Source organism: Penicillium coprophilum (assembly GCF_028826855.1).
Source record: "Penicillium coprophilum strain IBT 35676 chromosome Unknown utg000004l_segment0_segment0, whole genome shotgun sequence".
Lineage (NCBI taxonomy): Eukaryota > Fungi > Ascomycota > Eurotiomycetes > Eurotiales > Aspergillaceae > Penicillium > Penicillium coprophilum.
The window spans coordinates 6204527-6231322 of record NW_026622723.1 but is presented as its reverse complement, the minus strand read 5'-3'; the positions used below and the strand labels follow the sequence as shown (position 1 = coordinate 6231322).

At 50.3% G+C, this 26796-nt stretch overlaps 13 protein-coding genes across 13 annotated transcripts; 6 read left to right on the top strand and 7 right to left on the bottom strand.

Moving 5' to 3' along the window:
* Positions 1 to 919: 919 nt before the first annotated feature.
* hapX (bZIP transcription factor HapX) lies at positions 920 to 2449 on the top strand (the record flags this gene model as incomplete). Its single annotated transcript, XM_056677924.1, has 1 exon — positions 920 to 2449. The coding sequence occupies one exon, from the start codon at positions 920 to 922 to the stop codon at positions 2447 to 2449; it is 1530 nt and encodes a 509-aa protein (XP_056532924.1).
* A 698-nt stretch (positions 2450 to 3147) lies between these two features.
* Positions 3148 to 4792, bottom strand: N7500_006779 (RNA-binding signal recognition particle subunit SRP54; the record flags this gene model as incomplete). The annotated part of the gene is made up of 2 exons (XM_056677923.1): positions 4695 to 4792; positions 3148 to 4638 (listed from the first exon to the last, which is right to left on the bottom strand). Exons 1-2 carry the CDS (start codon positions 4770 to 4772, stop codon positions 3148 to 3150), a joined length of 1569 nt encoding a protein of 522 aa, XP_056532923.1. The 5' UTR covers positions 4773 to 4792.
* Positions 4793 to 5013: 221 nt separating this feature from the next.
* Positions 5014 to 5970, top strand: N7500_006778 (rRNA-processing protein RRP15; the record flags this gene model as incomplete). Its single annotated transcript, XM_056677922.1, has 1 exon — positions 5014 to 5970. One exon carries the CDS (start codon positions 5014 to 5016, stop codon positions 5968 to 5970), a length of 957 nt encoding a protein of 318 aa, XP_056532922.1.
* Positions 5971 to 6264: 294 nt separating this feature from the next.
* On the bottom strand, positions 6265 to 6999 carry N7500_006777 (ferredoxin family 2Fe-2S iron-sulfur cluster binding protein; the record flags this gene model as incomplete). Its single annotated transcript, XM_056677921.1, has 3 exons — positions 6265 to 6506; positions 6563 to 6669; positions 6740 to 6999. The coding sequence occupies 3 exons, from the start codon at positions 6997 to 6999 to the stop codon at positions 6265 to 6267; spliced, it is 609 nt and encodes a 202-aa protein (XP_056532921.1).
* A 206-nt stretch (positions 7000 to 7205) lies between these two features.
* N7500_006776 (mitofusin complex protein UGO1) lies at positions 7206 to 8792 on the top strand (the record flags this gene model as incomplete). Its single annotated transcript, XM_056677920.1, has 2 exons — positions 7206 to 7568; positions 7644 to 8792. 2 exons carry the CDS (start codon positions 7206 to 7208, stop codon positions 8790 to 8792), a joined length of 1512 nt encoding a protein of 503 aa, XP_056532920.1.
* A 76-nt stretch (positions 8793 to 8868) lies between these two features.
* Positions 8869 to 9192, top strand: N7500_006775 (uncharacterized protein; the record flags this gene model as incomplete). Its single annotated transcript, XM_056677919.1, has 2 exons — positions 8869 to 8917; positions 9038 to 9192. 2 exons carry the CDS (start codon positions 8869 to 8871, stop codon positions 9190 to 9192), a joined length of 204 nt encoding a protein of 67 aa, XP_056532919.1.
* A 251-nt stretch (positions 9193 to 9443) lies between these two features.
* Positions 9444 to 11534, bottom strand: N7500_006774 (alkaline phosphatase family protein; the record flags this gene model as incomplete). Its single annotated transcript, XM_056677918.1, has 3 exons — positions 9444 to 11221; positions 11276 to 11402; positions 11457 to 11534. The coding sequence occupies 3 exons, from the start codon at positions 11532 to 11534 to the stop codon at positions 9444 to 9446; spliced, it is 1983 nt and encodes a 660-aa protein (XP_056532918.1).
* Positions 11535 to 11969: 435 nt separating this feature from the next.
* Positions 11970 to 12938, bottom strand: N7500_006773 (putative class III chitinase; the record flags this gene model as incomplete). The annotated part of the gene is made up of 1 exon (XM_056677917.1): positions 11970 to 12938. The coding sequence occupies one exon, from the start codon at positions 12936 to 12938 to the stop codon at positions 11970 to 11972; it is 969 nt and encodes a 322-aa protein (XP_056532917.1).
* Positions 12939 to 13801: 863 nt separating this feature from the next.
* On the top strand, positions 13802 to 14294 carry N7500_006772 (uncharacterized protein; the record flags this gene model as incomplete). The annotated part of the gene is made up of 2 exons (XM_056677916.1): positions 13802 to 14062; positions 14130 to 14294. The coding sequence occupies 2 exons, from the start codon at positions 13802 to 13804 to the stop codon at positions 14292 to 14294; spliced, it is 426 nt and encodes a 141-aa protein (XP_056532916.1).
* A 350-nt stretch (positions 14295 to 14644) lies between these two features.
* Positions 14645 to 17227, top strand: N7500_006771 (putative spindle pole body associated protein SnaD; the record flags this gene model as incomplete). Its single annotated transcript, XM_056677915.1, has 1 exon — positions 14645 to 17227. One exon carries the CDS (start codon positions 14645 to 14647, stop codon positions 17225 to 17227), a length of 2583 nt encoding a protein of 860 aa, XP_056532915.1.
* Positions 17228 to 17612: 385 nt separating this feature from the next.
* On the bottom strand, positions 17613 to 21739 carry N7500_006770 (Tetratricopeptide-like helical; the record flags this gene model as incomplete). Its single annotated transcript, XM_056677914.1, has 2 exons — positions 17613 to 21338; positions 21389 to 21739. The coding sequence occupies 2 exons, from the start codon at positions 21737 to 21739 to the stop codon at positions 17613 to 17615; spliced, it is 4077 nt and encodes a 1358-aa protein (XP_056532914.1).
* Positions 21740 to 22008: 269 nt separating this feature from the next.
* On the bottom strand, positions 22009 to 24058 carry N7500_006769 (uncharacterized protein; the record flags this gene model as incomplete). Its single annotated transcript, XM_056677913.1, has 3 exons — positions 22009 to 23488; positions 23544 to 23821; positions 23876 to 24058. 3 exons carry the CDS (start codon positions 24056 to 24058, stop codon positions 22009 to 22011), a joined length of 1941 nt encoding a protein of 646 aa, XP_056532913.1.
* A 1972-nt stretch (positions 24059 to 26030) lies between these two features.
* N7500_006768 (putative L-PSP endoribonuclease family protein Brt1) lies at positions 26031 to 26632 on the bottom strand (the record flags this gene model as incomplete). Its single annotated transcript, XM_056677912.1, has 3 exons — positions 26031 to 26097; positions 26259 to 26416; positions 26474 to 26632. 3 exons carry the CDS (start codon positions 26630 to 26632, stop codon positions 26031 to 26033), a joined length of 384 nt encoding a protein of 127 aa, XP_056532912.1.
* Positions 26633 to 26796: the final 164 nt, after the last annotated feature.

The window sequence follows — 26796 nt, the reverse complement described above, 5'->3', positions numbered from 1 at the left end:
AGTTCTGAAAAAGTTCTTTTGCGCATTGGCACGTTCTCATTGGCTCAATTGCCGTTTCTGCTAGGTAATAGCTGCTGACCGGGAGTAGGGGAGTCTTGCTCATCCATGGTCAATGGATTGGCAAGACACTCCACTCAAGCAAATTTTACTTTCACTGGAGAATTCTGATCCGTGTCGCATGCTTTTGAGTCATCGACGATCAGGCGGGTCAACGGTGAGCTGCATAAGGAGTTCTCAGCATGTTATGCAATTGGGAATTGTGATGAGTTTATTCGCTATTGCAATCCTCTCTATGCCATTCCAAGCAATGGGGCTAACTCAAGCTGTGCCTAAGGAACAATAATGCAGTTAGTGAAGAAAATCAGAAGACATATCAGAAAAGAATGTTGCGTCAGTCCACCAACGCTTTCTCGGAACCATCTCCACTAGGGGATTCTCGGATCAGATAAAAATTTCGAAGAGGATCCTTTCGGGATTAGGTTTAGCAAAACAGTAAATGAGCCAATGGCAAATTAGCAGAAAAAGAAAAAAAGAAGAGCAAAGAACACTTACTGGTAAAACTACATATGCAGCCGAAAAGCTCAATGTCCGAAACCGGAATCATGTGAGCACATAATCTAATCTGATCATCACTTTTTCTCGGATTTCCCCCTCCCTTCACATTCTAATTCTCTCTTCTCTGTATCCCTTCTACAAGATTTTTGTCCATCTCCTGTCGGATTATTTGGTATAGGACAAAGTTTGAAAGAAAGCCTACTCTGTCTTCCTCTCCAACTAGTCTTTCTCGCTTATCGGCTCATATGAGCACACTTCCGCTCTTCCGACCGAGAAACGGCTCGTGCGTGTGCCCCGACCACGTCCGACTACTTGTTCCCAACTGACCTCCAACACAGTACTTGAACATCAATTTGGTGTCAAAATGGCCAGTGGGGTGTCCATGACACCTGCTCCAGCCGGAGTTCCTACATTAGCCCTCGCACCAGCGCCCACGCTGGCCGCCAGGCCCTCTGTAGCCCCATCTCCAGGACCGGGTACACCCGGCTCCATCACCTCAAGAGAATGGGTTATCCCACCACGTCCCAAACCTGGTCGTAAGCCAGCTACGGATACACCGCCAACCAAACGCAAGGCGCAGAACCGAGCAGCTCAACGAGCATTCCGTGAGCGCCGGGCCGCTCGAGTTAGTGAACTGGAAGAGCAAATGAAGGAATTGGAAGACAGTCACGATGTTCAGGTCGCCTCACTCCAGCAGCAAATAGAGAACCTCTCCGGCGAAGTTGATCAGTGCCGCGAGGAGATGGGTTGGTGGCGTGACCGATGCCACGCCTTGGAGAAGGAAGTATCGATTGAGCGCAGCGCAAAGGAAGCCATTGTAAAGGAATTCCGGTCATCTTTTGCTGGCCCGAACGTTAGCAGGGCCGCGCCCATTCCGGACTCTGTGCCCTTGCCACCCCGCAAGACCAAAAGCTCCCGAATGGAGGATGTCCAGCCCACTATTACTGAACGTAACAAGGACGATGGACACATGAGTTTACCTCTGGGGTGCAACAACTGCTCCAACGCCCACTGCCAGTGCATTGAAGATGCGTTCGGCATGCCAATGGATACCCATGAGTCTTCTCGTGCCAGGCACCCGCCTCATGGCGTAGGCAGCCCGGAACGCGACCATAGAGACCCTCACATCAAACCCGACCCAGAAGAGATGGAAATAGATTTCACAGCTCAGTTCTCCAGCGTTCCAACCCAGTCTCACGACCAGGATGTCTCCTCACCACCCGTTGATCCCTGCGGGTTCTGCCAGGACGGCACTCCCTGTATCTGCGCCGAGATGGCCGCACAGGAGCAGCAGCGTGTACGCAACGCCAACACATTTGAGACCAACCGTCTCGCACCAATTCAGTCCATCTCTCAGTTCACCCCGCCCCCATCCGAGGGAGACGTCCGCTCCGAAGTGGTCCTCCCACCCATTAGCCAAGCGACCAACCCCTGTGCCAATGGGCCAGGCACCTGCGCCCAGTGTCTTGCCGACCCCCGAAGCACTCTTTTTTGCAAGACGTTGGCAGCCTCCCGGTCAGCGAGCGGAACTCCATCGGGAGGAGGCTGCTGCGGAGGCGCAGGAAGGGACGGCGGATGCTGCATGTCAAAAGATGCCCCCGCCACCGCGTCCAACCCGCGTAAGAACGCCTCCGTGCCTTCGAAACCTCCCGCACCCAAGCCCGCTCCGCCCTCCGAACTAACACTGAGCTGTGCGGATGCCTTCACTACGCTGTCCCGCCACCCGAACTTTTCCCGCGCCAGCGATGACATCTCAGCCTGGCTGCCGAAGCTTCACACACTCCCCAATCCCCGTGACCTCGCCCCGCCAGACAGCCGTGCTGCCATGGAAGTTGAGGCCGCAAGTGTCATGGGTGTGCTGCGATACTTTGACCGTCGCTTCGCCGAGAAATAAACAATCCTCATTATGGATCTCACGCGTCCGGGTTCCCTTCTGCGTTTTTCCTGGTCCTTCACCGCAAGGACACCTTTGATACCCATACCCGCTCCTCTCCCGGGCGCTCCATGTACCATCATACGGACTTGTTTGATATCCTTCCTGTCCACTTCGAACTTCCTTCCTACAGGGAATCGATCTGGGCTTCATCAATATTCAGATGGCTCGATTTATTCTCTGTTTCTGAACCCAAAAGCATGACATGTTGATTCTCATTTGATCTCACTGGGTTCGCCTGGTGCAGAGTCTGCTGGCCGCTATGAACATGGTCAGTTGTTGATCTGGTGGTCATTTTAGTTTCGATCTCGATTCTCTCGTTTCATTAGACGGACGGATTTTAGGGGCGTTTGTTTTGGAGGGTTATGTGTACAACGTGATTTTTTTATGACTGAAACGATAGTACCACCTTGCAATTCGCCTTTGTCCGTAATTCGAGATGTAGACTGAGAAGGAGATATGATTCCTTTTTCAGGATGGTATGTGTGATGGTGATAGGCTCATTACCAAATTTGTTCTCGTGTACAGGGGTTGCACATAAAGTGAAGAGCAAGAAAACGCCAAACACCAGCCCAGATGCTAAGTTGATGAGCCAGCAGATTGAATACGGAAAGTACAAAAAGGCAGGAAAGGGACAAGAAGATGATCAAAGGCCGAGTTTAACGTCCTCTTCCACGTCCACCACCACCTCCCATTCCACCCATCAACCCACCCATTTGGCTCATTAGGCTCTGCATATCAGGCATGCCGCCACCACCACCTCCCATCATCTGCATCATCTTGGCCATGTCAGGCATACCAGGCATACCCCCACCGCCGGCAGCGCCACCCATGGAGGCCATACGCTTCTGCATGGCAGCCATCTGCTGATTCTTGTTCCCGCCCTTCATCATGTTCTGAGCTTGCTGCATCTGCTTCTTCTGGCCGCCAACACGCTTGGCCATGCCGGCCATCATGCGATGCTGGGAGAGCAGGTCCTCAACCTCACGGACGGTGGTTCCACTACCGTGCGCAATGCGGACCATGCGGCTAGGCTGCTCGACGAAGTTCTTGCCATCGCCATCTAGCTCGGCTACAGTCATACTGTCGAAGATGTAGACCATGCGGCGCAGCTTCAGTGAGCCATCCTCGTCATCCAGACCCTGGGTCATGTTGGAGAGGCCTGGGATCATACCGGACAACTTAGACAGTGGGCCCATCTTCATAATCGATGTGATGTTCTCGCGGAAATCGCGCAGAGTGTAGATACCTTCCGCAATGTGCTTGTATGTTTCCTTGGCACCTGCGGAATCCTTCGTCATGGCCTGAACATGCTCGACCAGCCCGGCGACATCGCCCATGCCTAGTAGCTTTTGAACGAACGCACGGGGCTCAAACCGCTCCAGGTCCATCATGTGCTCACCGGTACCAAGGAAGATAATGGGAGTATGCGTAGCGGCGACGGCAGAAATGGCACCACCACCGGCGGCATGACCGTCGGTCTTGGTGATAATAATAGCTCCAAAGTCTGCTGTTGCCTTGAACGCCGCGGACTGAGCCTCGGCAGATTGACCAATTGTACTGTCAAGCACGAGAATGGTCTGGTCTGGCGTCACGGCTTCTTGAATTTGTGTCATTTCCGTAAAAAGCTCCTCCTCCTGTCGATGGCGACCACTGGTATCGACGATGATGATATCGAAACGCTCCTTCTTAAACTTGGCCACACCCTCTGCGGCCACGACAGCAGGATCAGTCTGTGTTAGACTACCATAGTATGGGATCTTGGCCTTGGTAGCGTTCTGCTTCAGCTGATCAAAAGCACCAGCACGGAAGGTATCCGCGCAGACCAGTGCTGTCTTGAATCCTCGCGTTTGGTAGTGCCGGGCTAGCTTCGTACACGTTGTTGTCTTACCCGCACCCTGCAAACCGACGAACATGATCACATTGGAGCGGCCCTTCTTCGGCCGGAATGAGTCTGCACGAGGATCCACCAGCTTGACGAGCTCGTCGAAGACAGTCTTCTGGATCAGTCGCTTCTTGTTCACTGCGGCTGGGAGCGAGGCGAAGTTCACGCTGGTCTTAATCGATTTGCGTAGTGTTCCTACGAGGCGGACGTTGACATCGGCGGAGAGGAGAGCGGCGCAAATTTCCTTGAGCATGTCATCGAAGGCCTGTTATAGTATTAGCGGGCTGGCTTGTGGGCCACACTGGAGAACACATTGCATACCTTCTCATCGAGGTTATTGGACCTCGTCAGGTCATTGACGGCGGAATTGATTCGCCGCCCAAGGTCTTGGAGAACCATGGTGAGTATGTGCGTAGAAGTAAACAATTAGAAAAAAAAGTCCAAATTAGACTGTAGTCTATGAGTCCACGATGGAGGAGGGGTGAGGTGAAGCCCATTGGAAGACCAGAGAGGCGATGTGGAGGGGCCAATCGGAGAGCCGATGGTTTCTCACCGCCCCAAAAAAAAGTTGTGATATGCTTTTGGATCAGTATCGCGACTTTCTTCTTTACTTGCATTATTACATTATTTTTTTGTGACAATGCCTCCTACTTTTTCAAAGAAACGCAAGGTCCTTGATGGCCTCAAGGGTAACACAGGCCGCAAGAAGAAGTTCGTCAAGCAGCGCTTCTATCACAGCAGCTCCGAAGATGAAGAAGAAGATGGGGACTTCAACCCTGTCAGCCTTGAAGACTCAGACGCCGAAGAAGGAGGTGTCAAAGTGGCCAAGCCATCGGCTCTCGATCTTCGTATGAAGAAGGCAAAGACCCAAAAAGAAGTACCTGCACCGGAATCGAAAAAATCAGACACTAGCGACTCAGACTCCAATGTCGCCGAGGAGATTGAGATGGAAGATGCAGACTCCGATGTTGACGAGGAGATCGAGCTGGATGATGCAGACCTCGAGAACGATGACGACGAAAGCGACGCCTCTGGATCGGACGGATCCGACGAAGATGATCTTTCCGACTCCCCGGCTGGCAAGCCCACAGGTGCCAATCGCGGCCGAGCCATCCCCAAGCGCAACGACCCTGCCGCATTCTCAACCTCCATCTCAAAAATTCTGTCCACAAAACTTCCTACCTCCGCACGGGCTGATCCCGTTCTCTCGCGAAGCTCATATGCCGCAAAGCTGGTGAACGAGGCTGCAGATGAGAAGCTTGACAACGCCGCTCGGGCTAAGATGCGCGCTGAGAAGAAAGAGGAATTGGATCGCGGCCGCATTCGTGATGTGATGGGTATCAAGCGAGGAATTGCCGGTCCCGTCGCCGAGGAGGAGAAGCGTGTGCGCAAGATGGCGCAGCGTGGTGTCGTGAAGCTGTTCAATGCTGTTCGCGCGGCCCAAGTTCGGGGAGAGGAGGCGGCTAAGGATGAGCGCAAGAAGGGTACAATTGGTATGGGAGAGCGGGAGAAAGCTGCCAACGAGGTCAGCAAGCAAGGATTCCTTGAATTGATCAATGGAAAGAAGGGAAAGCCTTTAAACATCGAAGAGGCATGAGCTGGATCTACGATTACCCATGGCATGTTTTCTGGCGTTGGGAGACCTTTTATTGTTATATATTCTTTTCTGCATTGTAATAGAATTGCTCATGTGGAGAGTCTTGTTTGATTAAAAGTATAGGAGATTTTCATTTTGCGATACTACGCAAGTCTACTAGATGAATATACAGTACAAAATCCTATTTGGTGTCGAAATAAGACCCTAAACCCCCGCTGTGTCCAGCTGTGTCCAGATAGTTTGAGAGGGTATTCAAGATTCAGACAGCCCGTCATGGGGTTTCCGCTCGTGTCTTTATTTCGACTCGAAGTCGCTTGCTTGGAGATTCCGTGTCATGGAGGGCAATCGCACAACCAATCCGTCAAGATCCTTGGTCATGATTACCTGGCAGCCCAACCGAGATGTCTCTGTAAGCCCGAAAGCCAGATCCAACATGTCGTTCTCGTCATCCGATGGCTCTTCCATTTTATCGAAGGTGTCCGGGTCATCCACAATCACATGGCACGTTGAACAGGCACAGGATCCTCCACATGCACCTATGAATGGAGTTAGAGATTGGGGATTGAAGCAGCATGATATCGGCTCAACTCACCTTCCATTTCAAGGTCATTTGCCTGTGCGATGTCGAGGAGGTTATCGCCTTCGGCAACCTGGAGCTTTACTTCGGTACCATCCTTGTCGATGAAGGTCACATTGATTCTACAGAGTCATTTAGCATGCGGCGTAGTAGCGCGCGAGCGCAAAGAGGCATGCAACCTGGAGGGCTTACTCTTCCCCGGCCTTTGGGGGCGTGATATGACCATGCGCAGCTTGTGCAGTCACGGAGAAAGCCCGCCGAGCTGTATTATATCCGTGCCAAGGTGATTGAAGGCTTTTCCGTGCATTGATCTCGGACCGAGGGTGTGTTGTGATTCCAGTGTTTCTCCATGATCTTGAATAGCTCAGGCATCTCCGCGATTGAGTCAAACAGATATCCCCAGCCTTAGGTACATGGCGCAATTGCTGGCCAACTTCTCGCCAGAAAACCATGTTGGAAAGAAATGTAAATGAATTAAACGGACTTTGAAAGCCAACAGAAAAAGAAAAACAGATTCCGGGGGAAGATGGGAAGAGTGAGCAATGATCGTCCAATGGCCGCGGAGGAAAAAAAAAGACTGACAAAGCTTGGGCGTTCGGACATTCCACTCCTCCCGTTCTTCTTTCCCCGACTCTTTAACTCCGACCAACATCACATTATGTCGTCTCGTGAAGGGATCAATCCCTTGCGGCCTTACTATATCCCCCCGTCTGGCTTATCGCCCGCTTCAAATGCACCCCCCGAAGTGGCGTCGCCGTCATCGGCCCAGGTGTTCGGCAGCACAGCGCGTGATCTCATGCCGGACTTGGACTATGCCGATTACCTGGAAGCTTCGCCCTCTGTGTCTGACTGGGTCCGTGATGCCTTGAACCGGGCACTTGTTCGCTACACCAAGGTTCTTACCGCACAGCCGTTCGACGTCGCCAAAACCATCTTGCAAGTGTATGTCGTATCAGACGCCACTGACGAGCAGCGGGAGCGGAACACAACACCGGCTGCTGAGGGAAGCTCTTATGATTCGGTAAGACTGATTTCTACAGCTGACATAAATTTGTATTGAAATCCACGACAAAAGGACTAACGGCATTCTGTGTAGGAATCAGAATCATCCGATGATGAAACCAGTTACTTCACCTCAACGGCCCCTCCAACGCCGACGCCGAATACACCTCGATCTCGGAAATCACGCCGCCACGTCACCGACCGTAGTGGCTATATTCGACCAGAGTCTGCTATACAGCCCAAACATGTCTTGACTCTCAAGGATTCGAACTCCCTGACCGAAGTTCTATCTCAGCTGTGGTCCTCCAGCGGCCCAACCTCACTATGGAAGTCCTCTAACGCTACATTCATCCACTCACTTCTCCTGCCGACGTTGAACACTTTCATCCGTAGTCTTCTTTCGGCGATTGTTGGCTTGCCAGAGGAAGACCTTTCTTCGTCGATGACAGCGGACATTTTGACGGCCTCGTCCCCTCTAGCAACGCTGGTCCTGTCGTTCATTTCATCATCGCTATCGGCCCTGATTCTAGCTCCTATCGATACCGCTCGTACATTCCTGATGCTCACACCAGCAACCCATGGGCCAGGGTCACTCGTCCGAGCTATCCGCCAGCTTCCTACACCCAATTGCACGATCCCTTCGCATCTCGTCCCAATCACCATACTTCATTCAAGTCTTCCCAACCTCATTATGACCTCGACACCACTCTTCCTCAAATCCTACCTGTCCATTGACCCTCTTCTAAACCCCAACGCATGGAACCTCTGTGCCTTCCTTAGTTCGGGACTTGAACTCGCTGTTCGATTCCCACTCGAGACCGTGCTCCGCCGCGCCCAGATCGCCACATACACATCCTTGAGTCTGCGACAGAAGTCCTCAGGAGGTAGCATCAGTGCAGCATCTATTGATGCGTCCGATGTGGAAACTATCGTCCCTACACCGCGCACATACCGCGGTATCATTGGCACAATGTGGCATGTCGTTTATGAGGAGGGTGTCAGCCCGACACCGTCCGACACAGAGCGTGCCAAGCAACTCCTCGGCCAGCGTACATCACGACAGCAGCTTCGGAAGCGACAGCAAGGCCAGGGTATTCAGGGCCTGTATCGCGGCTGGCGAATTGGCATGTGGGGTATCGCCGGCATCTGGGGAGCCAATCTGTTGGGTGGATTTGCTGGCGGTAGCGAAGACGAGGTTACAACAAGAGGTGGCCATGGTCGTTCCAGCGGTGGGCGCTTTTAGTTGACGCCCTCGAGGTAGGAGGCCTTCATCTTCGGCTGCGTCTTTTTTTTTTGGAGGCCACCCAACAACCACTCAAATGACTCCATTAATCAATTTGCGAAGAGACACCTCTGAAATTGAGTGTCGTATGCGACTTTTTTTTATTTCTCATTCCACGTCTCTTGCTTTACTGGCCGAGACAGTCCAAAAACTGGAATTTTCCAGATTGACTATCAGATGCATTTCTTCCGTGCGTCATTCTACAGTCTCCACTCTCATCTTCGTCTCCATCATATTTACATCTTATACCCCAGTGAATGGATCCAGGGGCAAAGGCGATCGGCGTCATGTTTTTGCTTTAGCAGTCCCTGCAGCGCAACCCGTGTATAAAATCCCTCTTCCCCTCTACATAGCTATGTAACGAGATACCACTCATAGCCTAATCTTGTTTCGGGCTTTCTGGGCATTTAATTCATTGGATGATTGATCATAGCAACCGAAAAATATTATATTGTGCGATTCAAGGCCGCACTGATCTCACTCGTGTATTGTCCAAGATATCACACCTGGGGGCCTGCTTGGGACGATCGAAGTAATACATATGGCCTTCCAGCCTGTCTGACAGGTTCGAATCAACAAGAAGCGATCCCTTTGAGAAACGGCCAAATGCAGCTAATCAAGTCTCTCAATCTTCCACAGCTGATTGGCAAGTTGAAAGTAGAGATCATTGGCCATCTTAACAGTCCTCTTCGTCAACACCGGCACCCGTCCCACAACATTCCCAAGCACCACACTCCAACTACGATCCGGGATATCATCCTCGAGCACACGACCGGGCGGCAGAGATGGGGTATGAACACTCGCATCGCGGTCCAATGGAACGCTGAGGCGATACTTCCAAACAACTTCCCCATCCACGTACAACGAGTAAGTTAGAACAGAGCTACGAGCTCGAACAGGCGCCGCAGCGGTAGTTGACCCAACTTCTTCGACCTCGTCCGAAATATCAATATGCCCAAACTTACTATTTCCATTCGGCGCATACTTCACCATAACATCCTCAGAGTCTGTCTGGTGGTATGTACGGATGGGCAGGTAAAACATACTCAACGGACCCACGCTGAACTCATGCACTCCCAGCCCAGCCGTATTTGGCAAAAGCTCATCGCGACCCAGGTTAAGTTCCGGGTCTGGGAACCTAGTGGCCCCGAATTCATGTCTGTCACCGCTAAGCAGGACGATGCGGATTCCTAGTTCACGCTCTGCGCGCCACATTGCCTCGAAGACGATACGGCGCTCGTCCAGGAATCCACCCCAGGTGTCTGTCGTGCCGACGTGCCAGTTCTTGGTGAATGGCACGCTGGAGGATATGATTTTCCAGTGTGTGCCTGCTGGTTCTGGGGTGGAGATGTACGTGAGGAGGGACTGGAGCTGGGGGCCACCGAGGATGGTTGAATTCTTGTGCGAGGGCTCGGTGCGGTAGGTGCGTGTGTCCAGCATGAAGAATGAAGCTGGACCGCGCGTGAAGGCGAAGTAAGTTACGTTGTCTGGATGGGCAAAGGGTGCCGTGGGAATTGGTGGATTTGCCCGCACATGGTAGTGGATGAAGGGGTCTGCTGCTGCCGGGTACGGGGCGGTTTTGTTACCCTGCGACCAGTCGTTCTCGATCTCGTGGTCGTCGAGGGTGTGCAGCCAAGGGAGGTCGATAGCGCGGTTGCCTTCTGGTCCGTATGTCCACGATGGGGACGAGTAGATACGTCTGTACTCGCTGCGGTAGTGTGACATTGCTGAGCCGAAGCGCCAAGGGACGTCTATGTAGATGAAGTCGCCTAGGAAGAGCATGAATGCTGGGCGAAGTAGCTTGGGCAGTTTGGCGAGGGCATCGGTCATTTGTTCGATGCCTGGGACCCGTAATGGGTGCGATAGTAGGTTGTACGGGAAGTTTGGCTTTAGACAACTGGATGTTACAAAAGATAGCCGGCTTGCTTGTGGACTTTCGGGCGATGGTGCAGTGATAAATGTGCCTGACTTGTTGTTGGAAAGCGAGTAGCGGTAGCGTGTCGCCGGCTTCAGGTCGGTTAGGGTAACTGTCGTGGTGAAGTCGGTGGAGTTATCCAGCTTGTAAACGATGCCTTCTTCGTGCCAGTCTTGACTCAATGGAGAGATTTCCTGGAACATGACTGCCACTGGTAGGCGAGTCGTGTCTGGCTCGCGAAAGACCAAGTTGGCAGTGGTCGGGGAGACATATCCAATGCGTGAGAATGCAACATCTGTGGTAGGATAAAGTAGAATGCCACGGGTCAAGAAGTCAAGTGTTAACAACGCCAGGACGACATTGATGAATATTGTGATCCTGGTCCACAGGGGCCACTTTGCCGAGGGCAGCCCTGTCAACAGGGTTTTAAGCACAGAATCGTCGGCTTTGGCACGACTAGACGGTGACTTATATCCTATGATAGGTAATTAGAATCTCACATCGTGATTATTTGTAAGTGGAGTCTGACTGTTCAAATTTCGGGCTTTAGCTGTTTGGCTTTGGTAAGGCTGGATGTCCTTGAGCAGGGAGAATATTGACGACAGGTACACCACCAAAGAGGTGACCACAAGAGGCACGAAGTGATGGCCAGGGATCTATCAATATGTGAGTTTTCTGACACGTGAGATTGACTGTCGACGGAGGCTTACCCATCGCAGAAACAGGAAGGTCGCCAGTCGAATAGTTGCTGAGCTCGTAGCTACTGCAATGCGCCGTATGGAGACCATCATTCAAACCAATGCTAATTATGAAGGGCAAAAATCACTGCATGCTAAATAATACTCATGGGGACGGTGAAAAGAGTGGTCTGTGTCTTGTAGTGGTGATTCATGATGCGATGACGTATCTATATAGGAAAAAGATCGACAACACAACCTCGATCGGATTCCTTATGCCACTAGCCAGGGGATTTGAAAATCAACCGAGCAAATTATATAGATAGTACGACTACATCCACGTTGGATATCTTGTATATATCTGGGAATTAAACTTGCTTCTTCAATGATAGCTATAATTGAGGTACCAAAAGCTGTGGCTCCAGCAACACCCTCACCTGGAGATAGATTATGCAAAGGCACATTGAAAAAGCCATTTACTATATCTGATGAACATATTTGAAGCTCAGGTATGGTTTGTCCGAGGCACCAGATATTCTCTTTGTGTCATCGACCTCCCTGATTTAGCATATCCTGGAAAAGATTATTGAGACTGCTCGCCATCGGCCCTGCCGACATTAACTGACGAGCTGCCACGAGAACCTCCTTCATACCCATGCTCAATGTCATCTGAGCAGCCCATTGCCACGGGTGAACTGTACCTCCAGGTAGAGCATTGTAATATTCCCAACCCATTACACCACCAAAGTTGGGAAACTGCTCGCGCAACATTGCCAAAACAGGTCCAATCTTTTCCTGAGACACATAACCCTGTGACCCATTACCCGGATTTGTCAACAGGCCATACACAATCCGTCGCGGAGACCACCCCTGGGCAACCATAGCAGAATACATCCGTGGATCCTCAGCAGGACCCCAGCCATTGTAGAACTGGGTATTGTACCAGCTTATCTTGGAAGCCCGAGCCTGCTCGAGTTCACGGTAATCAAAGCCTGACAAGTTCCCAATACCAAGTAGTGCAGCTGCCACAGGGGCTAAAGTAATGATGAATGTGTCGCCCAGGTCAGCCTTGAGTCGGTCGATGAGTCGAATGACGCCTTGCAAGGACATGGTCTCCTCTACATCGAGATCAATCCCATCAAGGCCATGACGACGAATCATGGTCAAAAGAGGATAATAAAACTGTTCAAATTCCGCCCGGCTGCCGTCAAGCCGCGTGAACGAGCCCGGGGCGGCCCCACCTAGCATGCCCATCACTTTCACGCCTTGTCGCTGCACGAGGGGCACTTCGGCCCACAGGGGGTCGAATTTGGCGTTGTCGGGAGGGTCATCGTTGAGAGTGATGTCTCCTGGCTCACCATTCAGATGGATGGCAGCGAGAATAATATGCGTTATTCCAGTGTTGTTTTCGAGAAGCGGGAGCATGGAGACATACTGGCCCCCGCCAGGGATGAGTGTTTGGTGGTACAAGATCACCCGCGGGCGCTCGCTGAGTCCACCCCGGATAGGTGGCATTTTGTAAAGAGCGAGATAATCAAGGCCGCAGGTATCCAACACTTGTAACAACTTGATTCCACGGGCTTTGTTTTGTGAGAAGTGATCCTCAAGGTTTGGCGGCTGACAGCTCAGTGGGGATTCGGGATCCTTGAAGCTGCTAGCGTCTGGGAGAATAGACCACAGAAAACTTTGGAGGTAATTGAACCTCCAGATTTATGCAATGAGAAACCTGAGCAAGACTTGGAACCCGGTGAATATTCCTGCAACACAAAGTAGTAGATCGGACTGAACCCGTGGACTACGCGATAAACCCAAATGCTCACTGACTAAGCTGAATGATATATCCATTTCTGAGCAAAGCTATCAGCTCCTTACAAGGGAATTAGGGTTATTGCTTGATCGAGACTAAGTGTATTTTCAATTGGATGCTCTCTACGGCATCTTCTGATGACCCCACGCGGGCCTGGACCGCCTCGATACTGAAACCATGGACGCTGATCCCTACTTCCATGGCGTGGATTCGGTCCGTTGGGGTAAGACCTGAAGATGACATCAAACTCGAATATCGGATCAGTGCTCCAGCAAATCGAAATAACTAACCAGGAACACGAGCGTATGTCGGTGTGGACTTCATCCAGACATCCACGAATGACAGGTATATATCTCACGAGAAGACAGAAAGCAGACCAGCGGATTTCGAACAGAATGGCATATAGAGACAAGCCACCATCGCCTCCGATGAGCTGATGGAGGCAAAATAGCCGTTTTGGAAGACTATATAAGTTGCTGGCCAAGCCCATCAATCCAGTCTTGTGGCTGAGCAACATCCTCTTGCACAGCAGCGTATACTCTCAGCATCGACTTCCACACTCGATACAATAATGGCCTTGATTAGAGGTAGTCGGATCATGTCACGCCCACTTCTTGGATTGCTTCCATCCGCACAGCGGTCTGTGAATGTTGGATTGTGGCATCGCTGTAGCGTCGCCACAGCACCACCACCCAGTCGTCCCCACCCTAACCCTGGGAATTTTGCAAATCGTTCACATGAAGAGCTTTCAGAAATAGGCCACAAGGGCGGAAAGAAGGGCGGGAAAGCTACAGGCGTCGGTGGGTTTCGTGATATGGACCCAGAGAAACAGGTGAGAGTGCCGCAACACCAACCAGCTAACAGGCCTTGTCGTTAATTGTATGAATATGAGTCAATAGCATGCTATAGCCGCGAAAGGGGGTCGTGCTGGTACGCGGAAAAAGCCACCAGGGAAAAAACCACCAGGGAACGGGGAAACTGAGTTAGAAGCTGAACAACGCGGCCGGTCGCATGAACCCTCGGTGGTTCCACCTGGATTTGAGGAATGGAAGACAATGGCTTGAATTTCGATAGAACTGTGATTGGGATTCATAAAAGTAACAAAATAATAAATTTGAAACATGCGAAACAGAGACAAGTGAGAAGAAGTACAACATAAGCATGTCAGAAATGCCCGCTAGACTTGAAAAGGCAGTGGATAAACATTAATGCCTCAGGCGCCCAACACAACCCGTCGCGAGATTCTTCAATCTTTCTTTTTCTCCCCGCAATTTGGTTATTGTTATTTCTCTATTTACCTTAATATCTGTTCATTTGGTAGATTTTGAGAGCGACTGTCGTTGTGTTCGACCTCTGCTTTGGTAGTTTTAGCCTTATCGTGCCCTCCTTTGCGCATCCGCACGCGTGCGCAACCATGGCGAACACAGGCTATACCTCGCCGTTTCCAACCTCACATGACACCATCGGACAATCAACATTGGTGACGCCTCTCTTTATGCCATCTTCTCCTCCACAACACCCTTCCAGCCCATTGGGGTCTCCGTCAACCGCCCAGACTCCTGCAACTGCTCGGACTCCTGCAACCGAGCGCGTCGCAGCGCAACGTAGCAACCAACACCACGAGCACGCTGCTGATGATGAATACCATTCCGAAAATGAAATACAACATGTTTCTCGACCTCCTTCTCCTGGAAGCCCAACAGGTTCAGATCTCGATGCGCGTCTTGCCGATTACACCTTGGATTTCAGTAATTTCCCGAGCGGAAATTTTGCATTGGATGGGCACGAAGAAACTCTGCCCCCTTTCCATCAAGACGTAGACAAGTTATCCGATGTCGGGGGGCCGGATGATTTTACTGTGAATATGGAAAAATACCTGATGGGCGATCTGGAAGATGGTGAAAACCACGAGGATGAAGCTGAAGCAGACTATGGATCAGTACGACGATCTTTCCGGAAGTCAAAACAACCCGCGATCGAAGAAGAAGCCGACTCTGGCGAATACAGTGAATTCGGACCGCCAGTGGATATGTCTACCCCCTCACACCTTTTGCACCGGACTAGTGCTCTCCGCAAGGATTCAACTCACCTGGAGGGTATCGAAGAATACCCCGATGACGACGAGGCCCAAGATCCCGCATCTCCTTCCGTCCGGAAATTGTCGGACGCCTCCAGTCATGCACCAGAGGAACAAAATGAGGATCTTCACCAGCAGATTGCACAACTGCAGCAATCCTTGAAGGAACGCGATGACCAATTACAGAAAAACCGCAATCGTGTGCTCGAGGCTGTTTCCGCTGGTGAACAGATCCGTCATCTCCAAACAGAATTGCAGCGGAAAAATGCTCTCCTGGATGAAGTACATGCCAAAGACAGCGATGAGGCAATGCTGCGCGAGCAAGTCCAGTCACTACAAAAGAAAAACGAAGAGTATGAGAAATTATTACAGCAGTCGAGCATGAATACAACGGATCTCAATCCTCTTCTGAATCAGATTCGTGAGATGCAACAACAGCTCCAAGACAGAGATTCGCAGACCTCCTTGGACAAGGAGCGATTGGAGACAATTGCTCACCTACGCCAGCAACTCAATCATTCCCAAGAGCAGGTGCGAAAGCGCGATGAAACTTTGGATGAGACATTGACCAAGCTTAAGGAAGTCACACGGGTCAAGGATGCACAGATACAGGAGAGGAACTCAGAGATTGATCAACTGCAAGGACAGATCGACGACTATGGGCTGGAGAATGAGAAACTCGAGGCGGAATTAGAGCGTGCGCACAATGACTATCAGGTCCTCGAAGAACGCTTTATCGACCTAGAGGCTAGGAATCGTCCTCTGGAGGAGAAGAACACTACACTGGAAGCAAATCTCACCCGTGTTCAATCCCACATGGAAGCCCAGGAGAGTGCTCTCAAGGCTGCCGCTGCAGATCTGCCTATTAGTGGCCATAGTACCTACAGCGAAATACTCGATCTGATCAAGGATTTGGGCCCAGGGAATCCCGCATCTCCACTCCACTCGCCTTTGAAGGAAAAGTTTGTGGACGTCCAAGGTGTGCAGCAACTGCAACAACCAGACACGCCAAGCATTGCAAGCCTCCAACAAGAACTCCAGGAGTTATCCGCCGCACAGAAAGCTGCAGATACCGAAGCAGCACGTCTGCGTGATCAAGCAACTGAAGCTCAGACGCTCATCAAAACCATCGAAACAGAGAACTCGCGACTCTCAACCCGGGTTGCCGAGCTCACAACCGCCTTGAGCAAGTCTCAGAACGACCTAATTCAATCGCAAGAAGAACACGCCGAGTCCCTTGAGACCATTGCCCGCTTGCGAGAAGACAAGATCGCCGAACCTCCCAGTCCACCCCCCTCACCCCCAACAGCGCGTGGAGCTCATGACTCAGAGCCAAGAGGACCGGATACAGCAGCCCTGGAGGCGAACCATCAAAGCCAGCTCCGCAGCCTGAACACGGCACACTCAACAGCAGTCTCAACGCTCCGCGCCTCGCACGCCGAGTCAATGCGCAAAATCCGCAACCTCCTCTCAGCCGCCGAGCAACGCGAAGCTGATCTACGCTCGGACCTTGAAAACCTCCGCGCCTCATCCACTACCTCAGCAACCCACCTACGCAAGAGTTTCAAATCAGAACTCAGACGCCTGGAAGCCGTGATCGCCGCAAAGGACGACGTGATCGCTGCAAAGGACGAAACCGCCGCTGCGATTGACCAGCGTATTGCCTTGTCTGTGGACAAGCGCGAGCGAGAATGGGAGCGGCGCATCGACTTGCTTCTTAAGGAGCGTGATCGCATGGCCAAGGCTTTGATGATGAGCTGGGGCGAGAAAGAGTTGGGTCGGGGGCCCGGACCTCTGGCTGAGGGCAAGGAGAACCGTCGTCGTGATCGAGACCGTGACGTGGATGCTAAAAGTGGGCAAGCTTATCGCTACAAGTATGCCCAGAAGCCGAAATCTAGAAGCACGGAGGCTAGGGCTTAGATTGGCCGGTTTGCTCGATCTTTCGTTTCTCTGGGATTGATGTACTATAGGTTGTGGATTGGATTGTGCTTTTTTGATTCGTCTTTTAGCGACCCGGTGTAGTTCCTGGAATGGAATTTGGGGAACCGAACTTGCATATCTTCGTGAAGTTGTTCTGTTCTCGCCTCAAGACGGATTTTGCATCTTGTTCCTTGAGAGTGCTACCAATTGGAGTTTTGTACTGATCTTTTGACCTTCTATGTTTACTGTTTAATTACTTGTGTTGATAATGTACATGATTTTAGGGTACCATAGTGATCAGGGTGACGGCGCAAAGCAGCAGATGAGGTCAATTCCGTTGATCGGGAATATCTTCCATAATGAGCATCTGTGCAGAACGGGCATTTTATTCTTCTTCCAACCCATATTTCTCCTTCAGACTAAGCTTCCAATCACTGCTTGTCATCCACTCTCCACAAACATACATCATCTCTTGATGCTCTGTACTACGCTCTTTGACAGATTGAGGTCGCTTGGGAATAGTCATAAACTCGTGGGTTGGGTCACAAATATCAACAGACAGCGAACCATCTTTCAAACGTGGAAAGCAATCCTCACAGAAAAGAACGATAAACGGCATGTCACGGCGCCAGCAATGAACTATTCCGTCAATTGCGCAAAGCATTCCACACCCATCACAGAAAGGTCTGGGGGCATCCGAATCGCCAATCTTGTCATTGAGGAAAGCTATTTGGTACCAAACTGACACCCAGTTGTCGACGTCTCGCATGGCGGCAAAGATGCCGCCCAACTGAAGGTAGCAGTTTCGGTCATCATCGTCATCAGACGAACCAAGCGTACTAAGGGGGCGTTGTAAAAGGGATTTGAAAAACTGCAGGGCATCATCGTCACGGCCACACATTTTGTAGTAAGTACCGAGTGTGGCACGTGCTTCGGGTCGTGGTAGGTATGCATACTCTGTGATGCCTTTCGGGGCTCTTTCATGTCTGGCCAAGTGGAGAGGTCGTCCCATAACAAGACGTTCGAGTAGTTGGCCATATCTCGAACGCTCTGCTTCAGAGCAATCGACTCGACAGCATTGTTTGAAGTAGTAACAGCACAGGGAAGATGATGCAGTGAATATTACATGACTCAGATTGCCTTTCGCTTGACTTGGTTTGTAAGTCTCCAATATGCGTTCACAAATGCGAGCTCCCCCTTCAGGGTCAACTCCAAGTGAGCAAAGTAAAGAAGAGAGACTTAATTCCAGCGTAGCAGTGAGAAGGGCCTTTCTCTGTCGACGAGCGGTGACAATGGCGGCTGTGAAAGCTTCTTTGAATAATGAGAAACATCCTCTCCGGATGATCTTGGCGCCAAATTCAAACATCATTAATTCCATCTCTGGATTTTCGAGTACGAATTCCGTCAGGTGGCTCAATCCATCACTTGGTGATTTCTCGTTCATCATTTGGAAGAAGTCCAAGATCTCATCAACCTTGCCAGCGCCATGGTAGTGCTCCAGAATTAACCGAGCACAATCTGCACAACGATTGTAAGTGCTGTAGGCTCTTTGTCGCACGGAAAAGGCATTTTCCTTATCATTAAGATCCTGGTAGCAATCTGCGACTCTTTCGTACTCTTGGTGAAGAATCTTCTGAATTTCGGAGGACTGCTCCTTTTCATTGAGCTGGGTGATGTTGGTTTGATGAAGCTCGAGAGCCTTGGCAAGTTCGCCAATGTTGCGATACAAACAAGCCATATGAGAACGGAACTCCCACAATTCTGAGTCAATTTGTAAAGCTTTTTGCAGATATTCAATAGCTTCATCGTAGACCAAAAAACTCTCCAATGCCTGCCCAACTCTACCATACCAATTGGCGTCATGCTCAGGCTGACCCCAGTTTGCGATCTGCAGGATGTCCTCCGGGGTATTGATGTCGAGAGAAAGACCAGAGTCCTGAAGCAGGATATAATCGCGCATGGTCAGTAGGCAAAGAGCTGGGCTCCATGACTTGTTTTGAGTCCACCGAGAAGCTATATAGCTCATGATTGGGCGCAGAATTGCGGCTGGGCTTTGGGCCATGGCATTGCTATACCAGATCTTGGTCTCGTCCGGAAAGGCCTCTTGAACGTCAGGGTCACCAAGCCATTTAGTGAAAATATCCAGAGCGTCCTGGGTGAAGAAATTAAGTTTATCAGGCGAAACAAATGCTTCAAACCCTGACTCATCAGACAACAGCTTAGCTAACTGAAGGCCAATGGCTTTCTTGGAGTCTTTGGCAATCTGGCTCATATCAACGGCGGCGAGGAATTCAACAAAAGAGCCACAGGCGTGCGACCTCAAGGCAAGGGCAATCTCCTCTCTCAGTGAATCCTTATTCTGAATGATCTCGAAGCATCTATTCAACACCAATACCCGAGCCTCGTGGTGGTTGACTCCAATATACGGGGAATTAGGTCCAGCCGATACTTTGTCCTCCTGGCTTCTGAAAAAGTCTCCGAGGGATGCGTGACAGAAAGAGACTGTAGTGGTCTTATGATCAGAATCGAAATCGTCATTCAAATCAAAGTCTTCATTCTCCTCGGAGTCCCACTCGGATGGTTGTTCAAAATCGTCGTAATCTGTGCAAATCATTCTTCGCTTGAGGTCGGCAGTAGAAAGGCCATCCTCACGGGTCAAAAGGAATATAGAGGCAAATTGTACCCGAAGAGAGCCCTCTAGCCAAATCCAACTTTCTCCTTCAGGTGACCTCCATTTCAACAAAGCATCAATCTCAAACAGAGAGAGAGGACTCGGTGTGCACATCGTCCATGCCAGGAGCTCGTTCAAATCGGCAGCATATTCTGGGTTATCCGTGAAGCTCTCTGAAAACCCCCTCAGGACATGGGAGATCATCTTTGTTAGTCCCTTTGGAGCTTCGTCAAGCGTTCTTTGTAATTCACCCTTGTTTCTGATTTGTGATAAATCATGTAACATGAGCCCAACCCAGAGAAACATCCCTTGGGAGCCAGTAGACAGTCTCTGAATGATTGTTCGCTGGGTAGAGGGCGGGAGCTTCCGCAAATAAATGGACTTTGCAATGCTAGTTTTGATGTAGTGCACGATGTCTTCAAAATTGTTCACCTCAGAAACGTCTATCGTCTGAATTTGAAGCGTTTCCATCAGATCATTCATTTCCTCGGCGATTTGTGGTCTGCCTAGCATCAGAAGCTGAATGCGACCACCAGTCCGGATATCCTTCGCCAATTCAAAAAGCTCCAGTCGTTCATTTGTGAATGCTTCGTCGAGTGCATCAAGAACCAGATAAACGGGGCCTTCTGCGGAGTTCTTCTTGCCGCCTGCACTGTCCCCGTTATCAATGAAGACATTCAGAAATAGATTCGTCCATAAACTCTCAAGCGTCCCTATATCCTCGGCACAATCTAAATAATCAACGATGTAATCAGCGTATAGATGATCGTTTAGCGCGATCTGAAATGCGATATCGCGGAGGGCTTGGTGTGTGGACCGGGTTCTGGGGTCGTTGTCCTTGAAAAAGAAGAAACCCAGAGCAGCATGTGGCTTCTGCTTTAGGTGATCGATCAAGTTGGTAGCGATGTATGACTTTCCAGCCCCTGGATTTCCGGAAATCCACAGGACTGGTTTAGTTCCGGTGATCCAATCAATGAACTCTGTTTCCTCCCGTATCCAGTCCCCAGTCTGCGGTACACGGTTACGGTTCATTGTCCTATATCGATCTTCGGAGCTCCTGGAAGGCTGTAGTAAGCGCCTTAGATCCGCGGTCATACGTTCTTTCCGAGGCATCTCAGTCAGTCTGGATCCTTCCAGTTGCCGAGCGATTCTCTTCATATCGGAATTCACGCGCGCAAATCCCCCCTTCACTTCTGTCAGCGTCTCGGCCGCAACCAAAGCACTTTCTGCCTCGACCAACTTGGCAAATTTGGCCATTGCCGCTTTTCCGTCACTACCAGACAGTAGGCTTTTGCCGTAGCTAAGCATCCGTCCATGCTTGACCTCTTTTCGGGCAAAGGCAAGTACCTCCAAAAGCGAGGTCAAAATTTGCGTCAATTTGTTGCTCAGGTTCTCGGAAATCGTCTGCTGCGAGTATACTTCCAGTCGAATAGTCAGATCCTATGTCAGGGTCAGGATCTGAATCCTCGCAGGCTCCCCCATGGACTTACTTTCAAAGTTGACATCGTCTCTATGATAGCATCATACTTGTCCGAAACGCCCTTTGCGGCTCCCAGCAGATATGCTACCGCACTAAACACAAGGGTAGTAGGTGGATAAGCCGCAGAGACAGCTCCCACCACCATTCCTGTCAGTTCAATCGGGGTCATGGCATGCTTAATCACATCTCGAATCCGATTCCCCCGGTCTCGAAATGCGTTGAATTGCTTGTTTTCTTCATCGATCAATCTGAGTAAATCGTCAACTGTAGTCACCCGCGATACAGTATCGAAGTTTTGCTTCGTGATAGTTTCGTAATGCTTGATAGCTTCAGTCCACAATGAAGCCACCTGCTGAGGCATTCTGGCAATCTATAGAGTACGTCGATGTACCCAAATTGCTTGAGGGCTGACGCTGCGAAGAAAAATCATCGGCCCCAATGCGGGGTAGATTGAGACTCTGAGCTGCACCTGTGCTTAACATTTCATACATCTCTGAAGGATCTAGGGACAATATAGATGTTGAATTAGAAGATAAATATATCGAAGTCTTTTTTTCAATAAATGTCCGACCAGCAGACAAAACAGCTATTAATACTCTCTCATTCCCTTATCTTCTCCCAATCCTACTCTCAATGGAAGCTCAAACTCGTCCGATTCGCACCCCGATATTTTGTCTGATCAATACAATTAGACGGCAACTCTAAGCAAGCAGTCGAGAGTGATCTCGGCCCATCCACAGCATGCGCGTCACCTGTTGTCTCTAAAATGCAGCTGAGCGGGCCGTTAGCGGCGCCAGGTGTACTGCTTCGTGGGCGACGCGTGCTGGGGTAGATTATCTCGACGTCGTTACGACGTGGGATGGGTGGTAGGGAGCGAGCTGAGCCGTAGCGGCGCTGGTTTGCCCAACGTGATGATTGGTGCGCATACTGGCTACCGGGATGAGCATTTGGATGGAGGTTGTACTGGCTCTGGGAGTAACTTGGGAGGCGGTTTGGGTCGAAGTTGTAAGAGGAACTGCGGACAGGGTAGTGTTTTATGCTTTTCTGTTGTTGCATGGTCTTCCGCATGGAGTCCGGGTGCATTTTGGGACCTGGAGATTGGCGGCGGGTCTGGGAGTAGGCTCGTGGCCGTGGTGGTGCAGGGGGGCGTGGAATGAAGTTTGGGTGGTGTGGATGGTGGATTGAGAGGGATGTGGGCATGGCGTAGGCTGTTTGGGAGCGGCCGACTTTTGTTGGGGAAGATGGGGCTGGGACTACTTCCGGGGCATCGGCGGAGTTCATTGTCAGTGTGCGGCTGTGGTGGCCGCCCGGGTGTGCAGTGATTGGTTTGGGCTGGGTGTTGGCAGGGCTTTGGGGGAGGGATGCGGAAGAGGCATTTGGGGTGTTGCCATTTGCAACGAGTTGGTAGCTTGTGGATTCGGGGATCCCCTTGGGCATGCTGTTTGGCGTGACGACTTGTTTTTCCACATCGGATGCAGTGTTGGGGTCTGCCAGGGCCTGTATTTGAGGGTCCGCTGATAATGGAAGCGACAATGGGAAAGACTTTGGAAGAAGACGTCTAAGAGAAGACAGTGATGACTTTCCTCTCTTATGGTGAGAGTACGCTTGAGGGATGGCTGGAAGTTTGGGGGCAGTCTCATCAGAGAGAAGCGCGCGTAACTCGTTGGCTGTTTGTGAACTCATGGTCGTAGAGGTACATGACAGGGGATAGAATTCGCTAGCCAGGCTTTGTGATCCAGGAGAGATACGGTGTAGAGTGTCGGGCGAAATCGTCGTCCCAGACATAATCTCCCCATATGTCGAACCGGGATCAGTGTTGACTCGGAGTTGGGGCCGTAAACGCACAGGAGCAGGGTGTCGGATGCTAGGATGGCAGTTGACTCTGTTGGCGATTGGGTCTGCAGACCAGGATTCCCCGGTTCCATTCCCATCATGTTGGCGGCAAAGGTAGAGAATCTCGTTTTTGAGGGTTTCGTCGCTATCCCAGCTATTACCAGAGAAGATACTGCCATCCCTATTGACTCTCTGGCACTTGTAAATACCGAGAAGCGATACATCATACGGTCGATCGCAGAGTTGCCTCGCGCAGTACATTGTGCACACGGTGACCCTGTAGGACAATTGTCAGTTGAAGCAAAAATGCACGGAACGAATATGCAGCATACATGGAAACAATAGACACAATCACAGATGCTCGGTGGAAGGCACAGCTTGTACCAACTCTCCAGAAACTTGCATCTATCCCCCCGGGGAGACAATACACCTGCTGTGCGGCGACCACCAAGCCTGCTACACTTGTAGCTAGCCAGAGTGCAAGATCCAGGCGCAGAACATATGTGCATACATTATGCAACACAGTCTTCTGGGTTCCAAATCCACCAATGTTGTTATATTGCCAGGCTACCAGACTTTGGAGGCTGACAAGTGGCACTGAGAGAAAAGACTAAATCAAAGTCAGCGGAACGGTATAGTGGCCAAAGATTTAGATTGAACATACTGCGACCAATGCAAGAACAACACTCAGAGTCATCTTTGAGTCAACCTGGCCGTTACCGTAAAGGTAGAGAACGAGCACCCATTCCAAGATAGACTCGAGGATTAGCATGTATAGCGCAACAAATATCACAAGCTTCGTCCATGTGCCCTCCTTTCGAGGCGTAGCCGAAAGTTCAGACGCCATTATCGCGATGGCCCAAGTACCGAGAGATCAAGCCCCCTCTGTGGCCGTCTTCAAGCAATCTGGGACTTGAAGTGATGGGTAGGGAAGAATGCCAGTGTATTGTAGGTCAAGGACGGGCGTACTGAATGCGCCAGGTCCAAATCGAACCCAGTTTTAGACACACTCAAAGTTCATCGATGGAGCGCAAAGAAGAGCATACATAAGGCTGATACCAAGAGTCGTGTTGAAGGACTAAAGAGGGATTCAATGAAGGGTGCTCAGCCCTGGAGCGCGTCGACGCGAATATGGCGTGGAGGGGTGGAATGTAGCGGCCGAGGGGCGTGCACCAGAAGAATTCAACACCTTGAGGTGTCCTCTTTGGAGAGGAGAACCCATTTTAGCTTGCTTGGAATGCTAAAGACCTGCCAGTGCCAGGGATGTATTGAGGGTTTGACTGTTGTTGGCCTTATCCCTGTGGATCAGTCTGTACAGACCTTCAATTCGTGTCAGTCCTTGAGAATGGAAAATTCGAAGCAAAGGCTCTTGTCAAAAAATTCAATGTGATTATTTCTCCGTGCATCTAAGGGTTGCCCTTAGAGGTGCAGATAGGAGGACGGAGGCGATCATGCCCTATATCCCTCGATGACGTGGTCAACAACCACTCCGACCACAAATAATCGCAGCAAGTACTTTGAGTACAGTAACCCAGCTTGTAAACTTCCAAAGGCCTTTCCTCTTTCTAAAAAGAAAAGTGTACTCATTGCTTATGCTCTCGTGTAGTTTCTACTGATTCTGTACACAACACGTGATTGGAGGGGTCGATCATGTCAGCAAGGACGAGAAATGAGCCACGATCCTGGATCACAACCTAGATTCATAGACATTCTGACGCATTTGACAGGGACATGAATGAAGTGTCTCTGATATATTGGCACTGTGGAATGTGCTTCTTATCTAACTATGAACTGCACATATTCGCCATAACTACAAGCCGCGAAGATTTCTTGTAAATGAGATTTTAACTATAAGGTGCATATTCCCGAGCCCTTCATTGACACGGATGATGTGTTCGTCGACGATTCGGGTCGATGGTCTATTTGTCGCCTAAAGGTTGGGTTGACTGTAACTGACATGGTGAGCTTGGTTATATATAATACCACCAACCTTCACAGAAATGTATGATGAGGTTATCAAACATCAATTATCAAACACTCAGAACTCTCTGGTAACATATAGTATGCCCTACGAAGTCCTAGGGACCCATCTCAACTGACAGGCTTCTAATCTATCATGGCTTGAGTTTAGATCGTGTACGTTCCAAGTATCCTAGGAAATCCAATAGGCGATTCTTTATTACAACCCTACCTAAACTTAGATACGCCGAGAAGCTGTATGAGTTGAAGAATTGCTGTAATGACAATCCACATAGAACCAAGCACCCTAAGAGATCTGAATGTCAAGAATTGACGTTTGAAAGCATGTCGGTCTTGATTACTCTAGACTAGCATGTTCTTTCTGCTACACTGGGTGCAAATTATGGACTGCTTCACTCATGGTTTTCTCGGTAAGCCTGTCATCCCCTCCTCTCCCCAATTGTAAAAATCAAAACGAAAGAGTGGGTATGTATTCAAATAAGCTGGAATGTACGGAATAAAGAGTGGTGAGTGCCTAGGCGGTTTTCCTGTAGGGGGAAGGGGGGTGCGAGGACATACGTGAGTAATCAGAACCTCTCCTTGAGCCCGGGGCCCAAACCCCCTTGAACAATTTTATTGCCTTCGTGCCATTTCAAATGCTCCCTTAACATCCCTCTGGGGTTTTTACTTCAAAGTGTAGAGCCTTACACAGTCAGATATCCTTTTTATTACCTATAAAACGTCCCAATGAACTGACGCAGTATCGAGACCCTCTCTCTAGACAGTCTACCTATTGCAGTAGCTGTCATGTTGTCATTCTTGGAATTTGTCTATAGACTTCTAGGGAAACAAGAGGTAATTCACAGCACAGCAATGCACTCAATCTCAACATCAGTGTTGAGAGGGAGGGTCTTGACCGCAACACACCTACACAGTATCCTCGTTAGCAACAATTCAAATATTATATGCAGATTCACAGAAACCAGTGCCTAGGCGCAAGCATCACACCGTACATAAAAGATTGGAGGCGGGACAACATGACTCCAAATGACCCCAACGATAAGAAATCAAGTGGGGTAAGAACTCACGTCCGGCAAGGCTTCACATCACCCCAGTACTGCATGTAGACTGAGTTCATCTCGGCGAAATCATCCATGTTGGACAGGAACACATTGACTTTGACGACCTTGGTGATATCGCTACCAGCCTCCTCAAGGACGTGGGTCAGGTTCTTGATGCATTGGTGCTATTGAAGGGAGGTAGTTAGCAGGTTGAAGTCAATTGGGATGCTTTAATATCTCACAGTGTGGGCCTTGACATCACCGTCAATCAATTTTCCAGTGGCATCCATTGCGACTGCACCGGAGCAATAGACGACCCCATTGGCGACGATGGCCTGCGAATAAATGCCTGGGAGAGGCTTGGGAGCCTTATCGGTGAGGATGGGGGTCTTGGAGGACATTGCGAGAGCTTTTGGGAGGTGGAAAGGGAATTCACTAGGGGGTTTTGAGGGTGATAAAGTAGGAAGCTGTCTCCCCTGGGGGAAATGGTCTTTATCAACCGAACCCGCATCCCACGTCGGCCCGCATCAAAACGTAACGAGTTGCTCCATATTGGCTGATAACA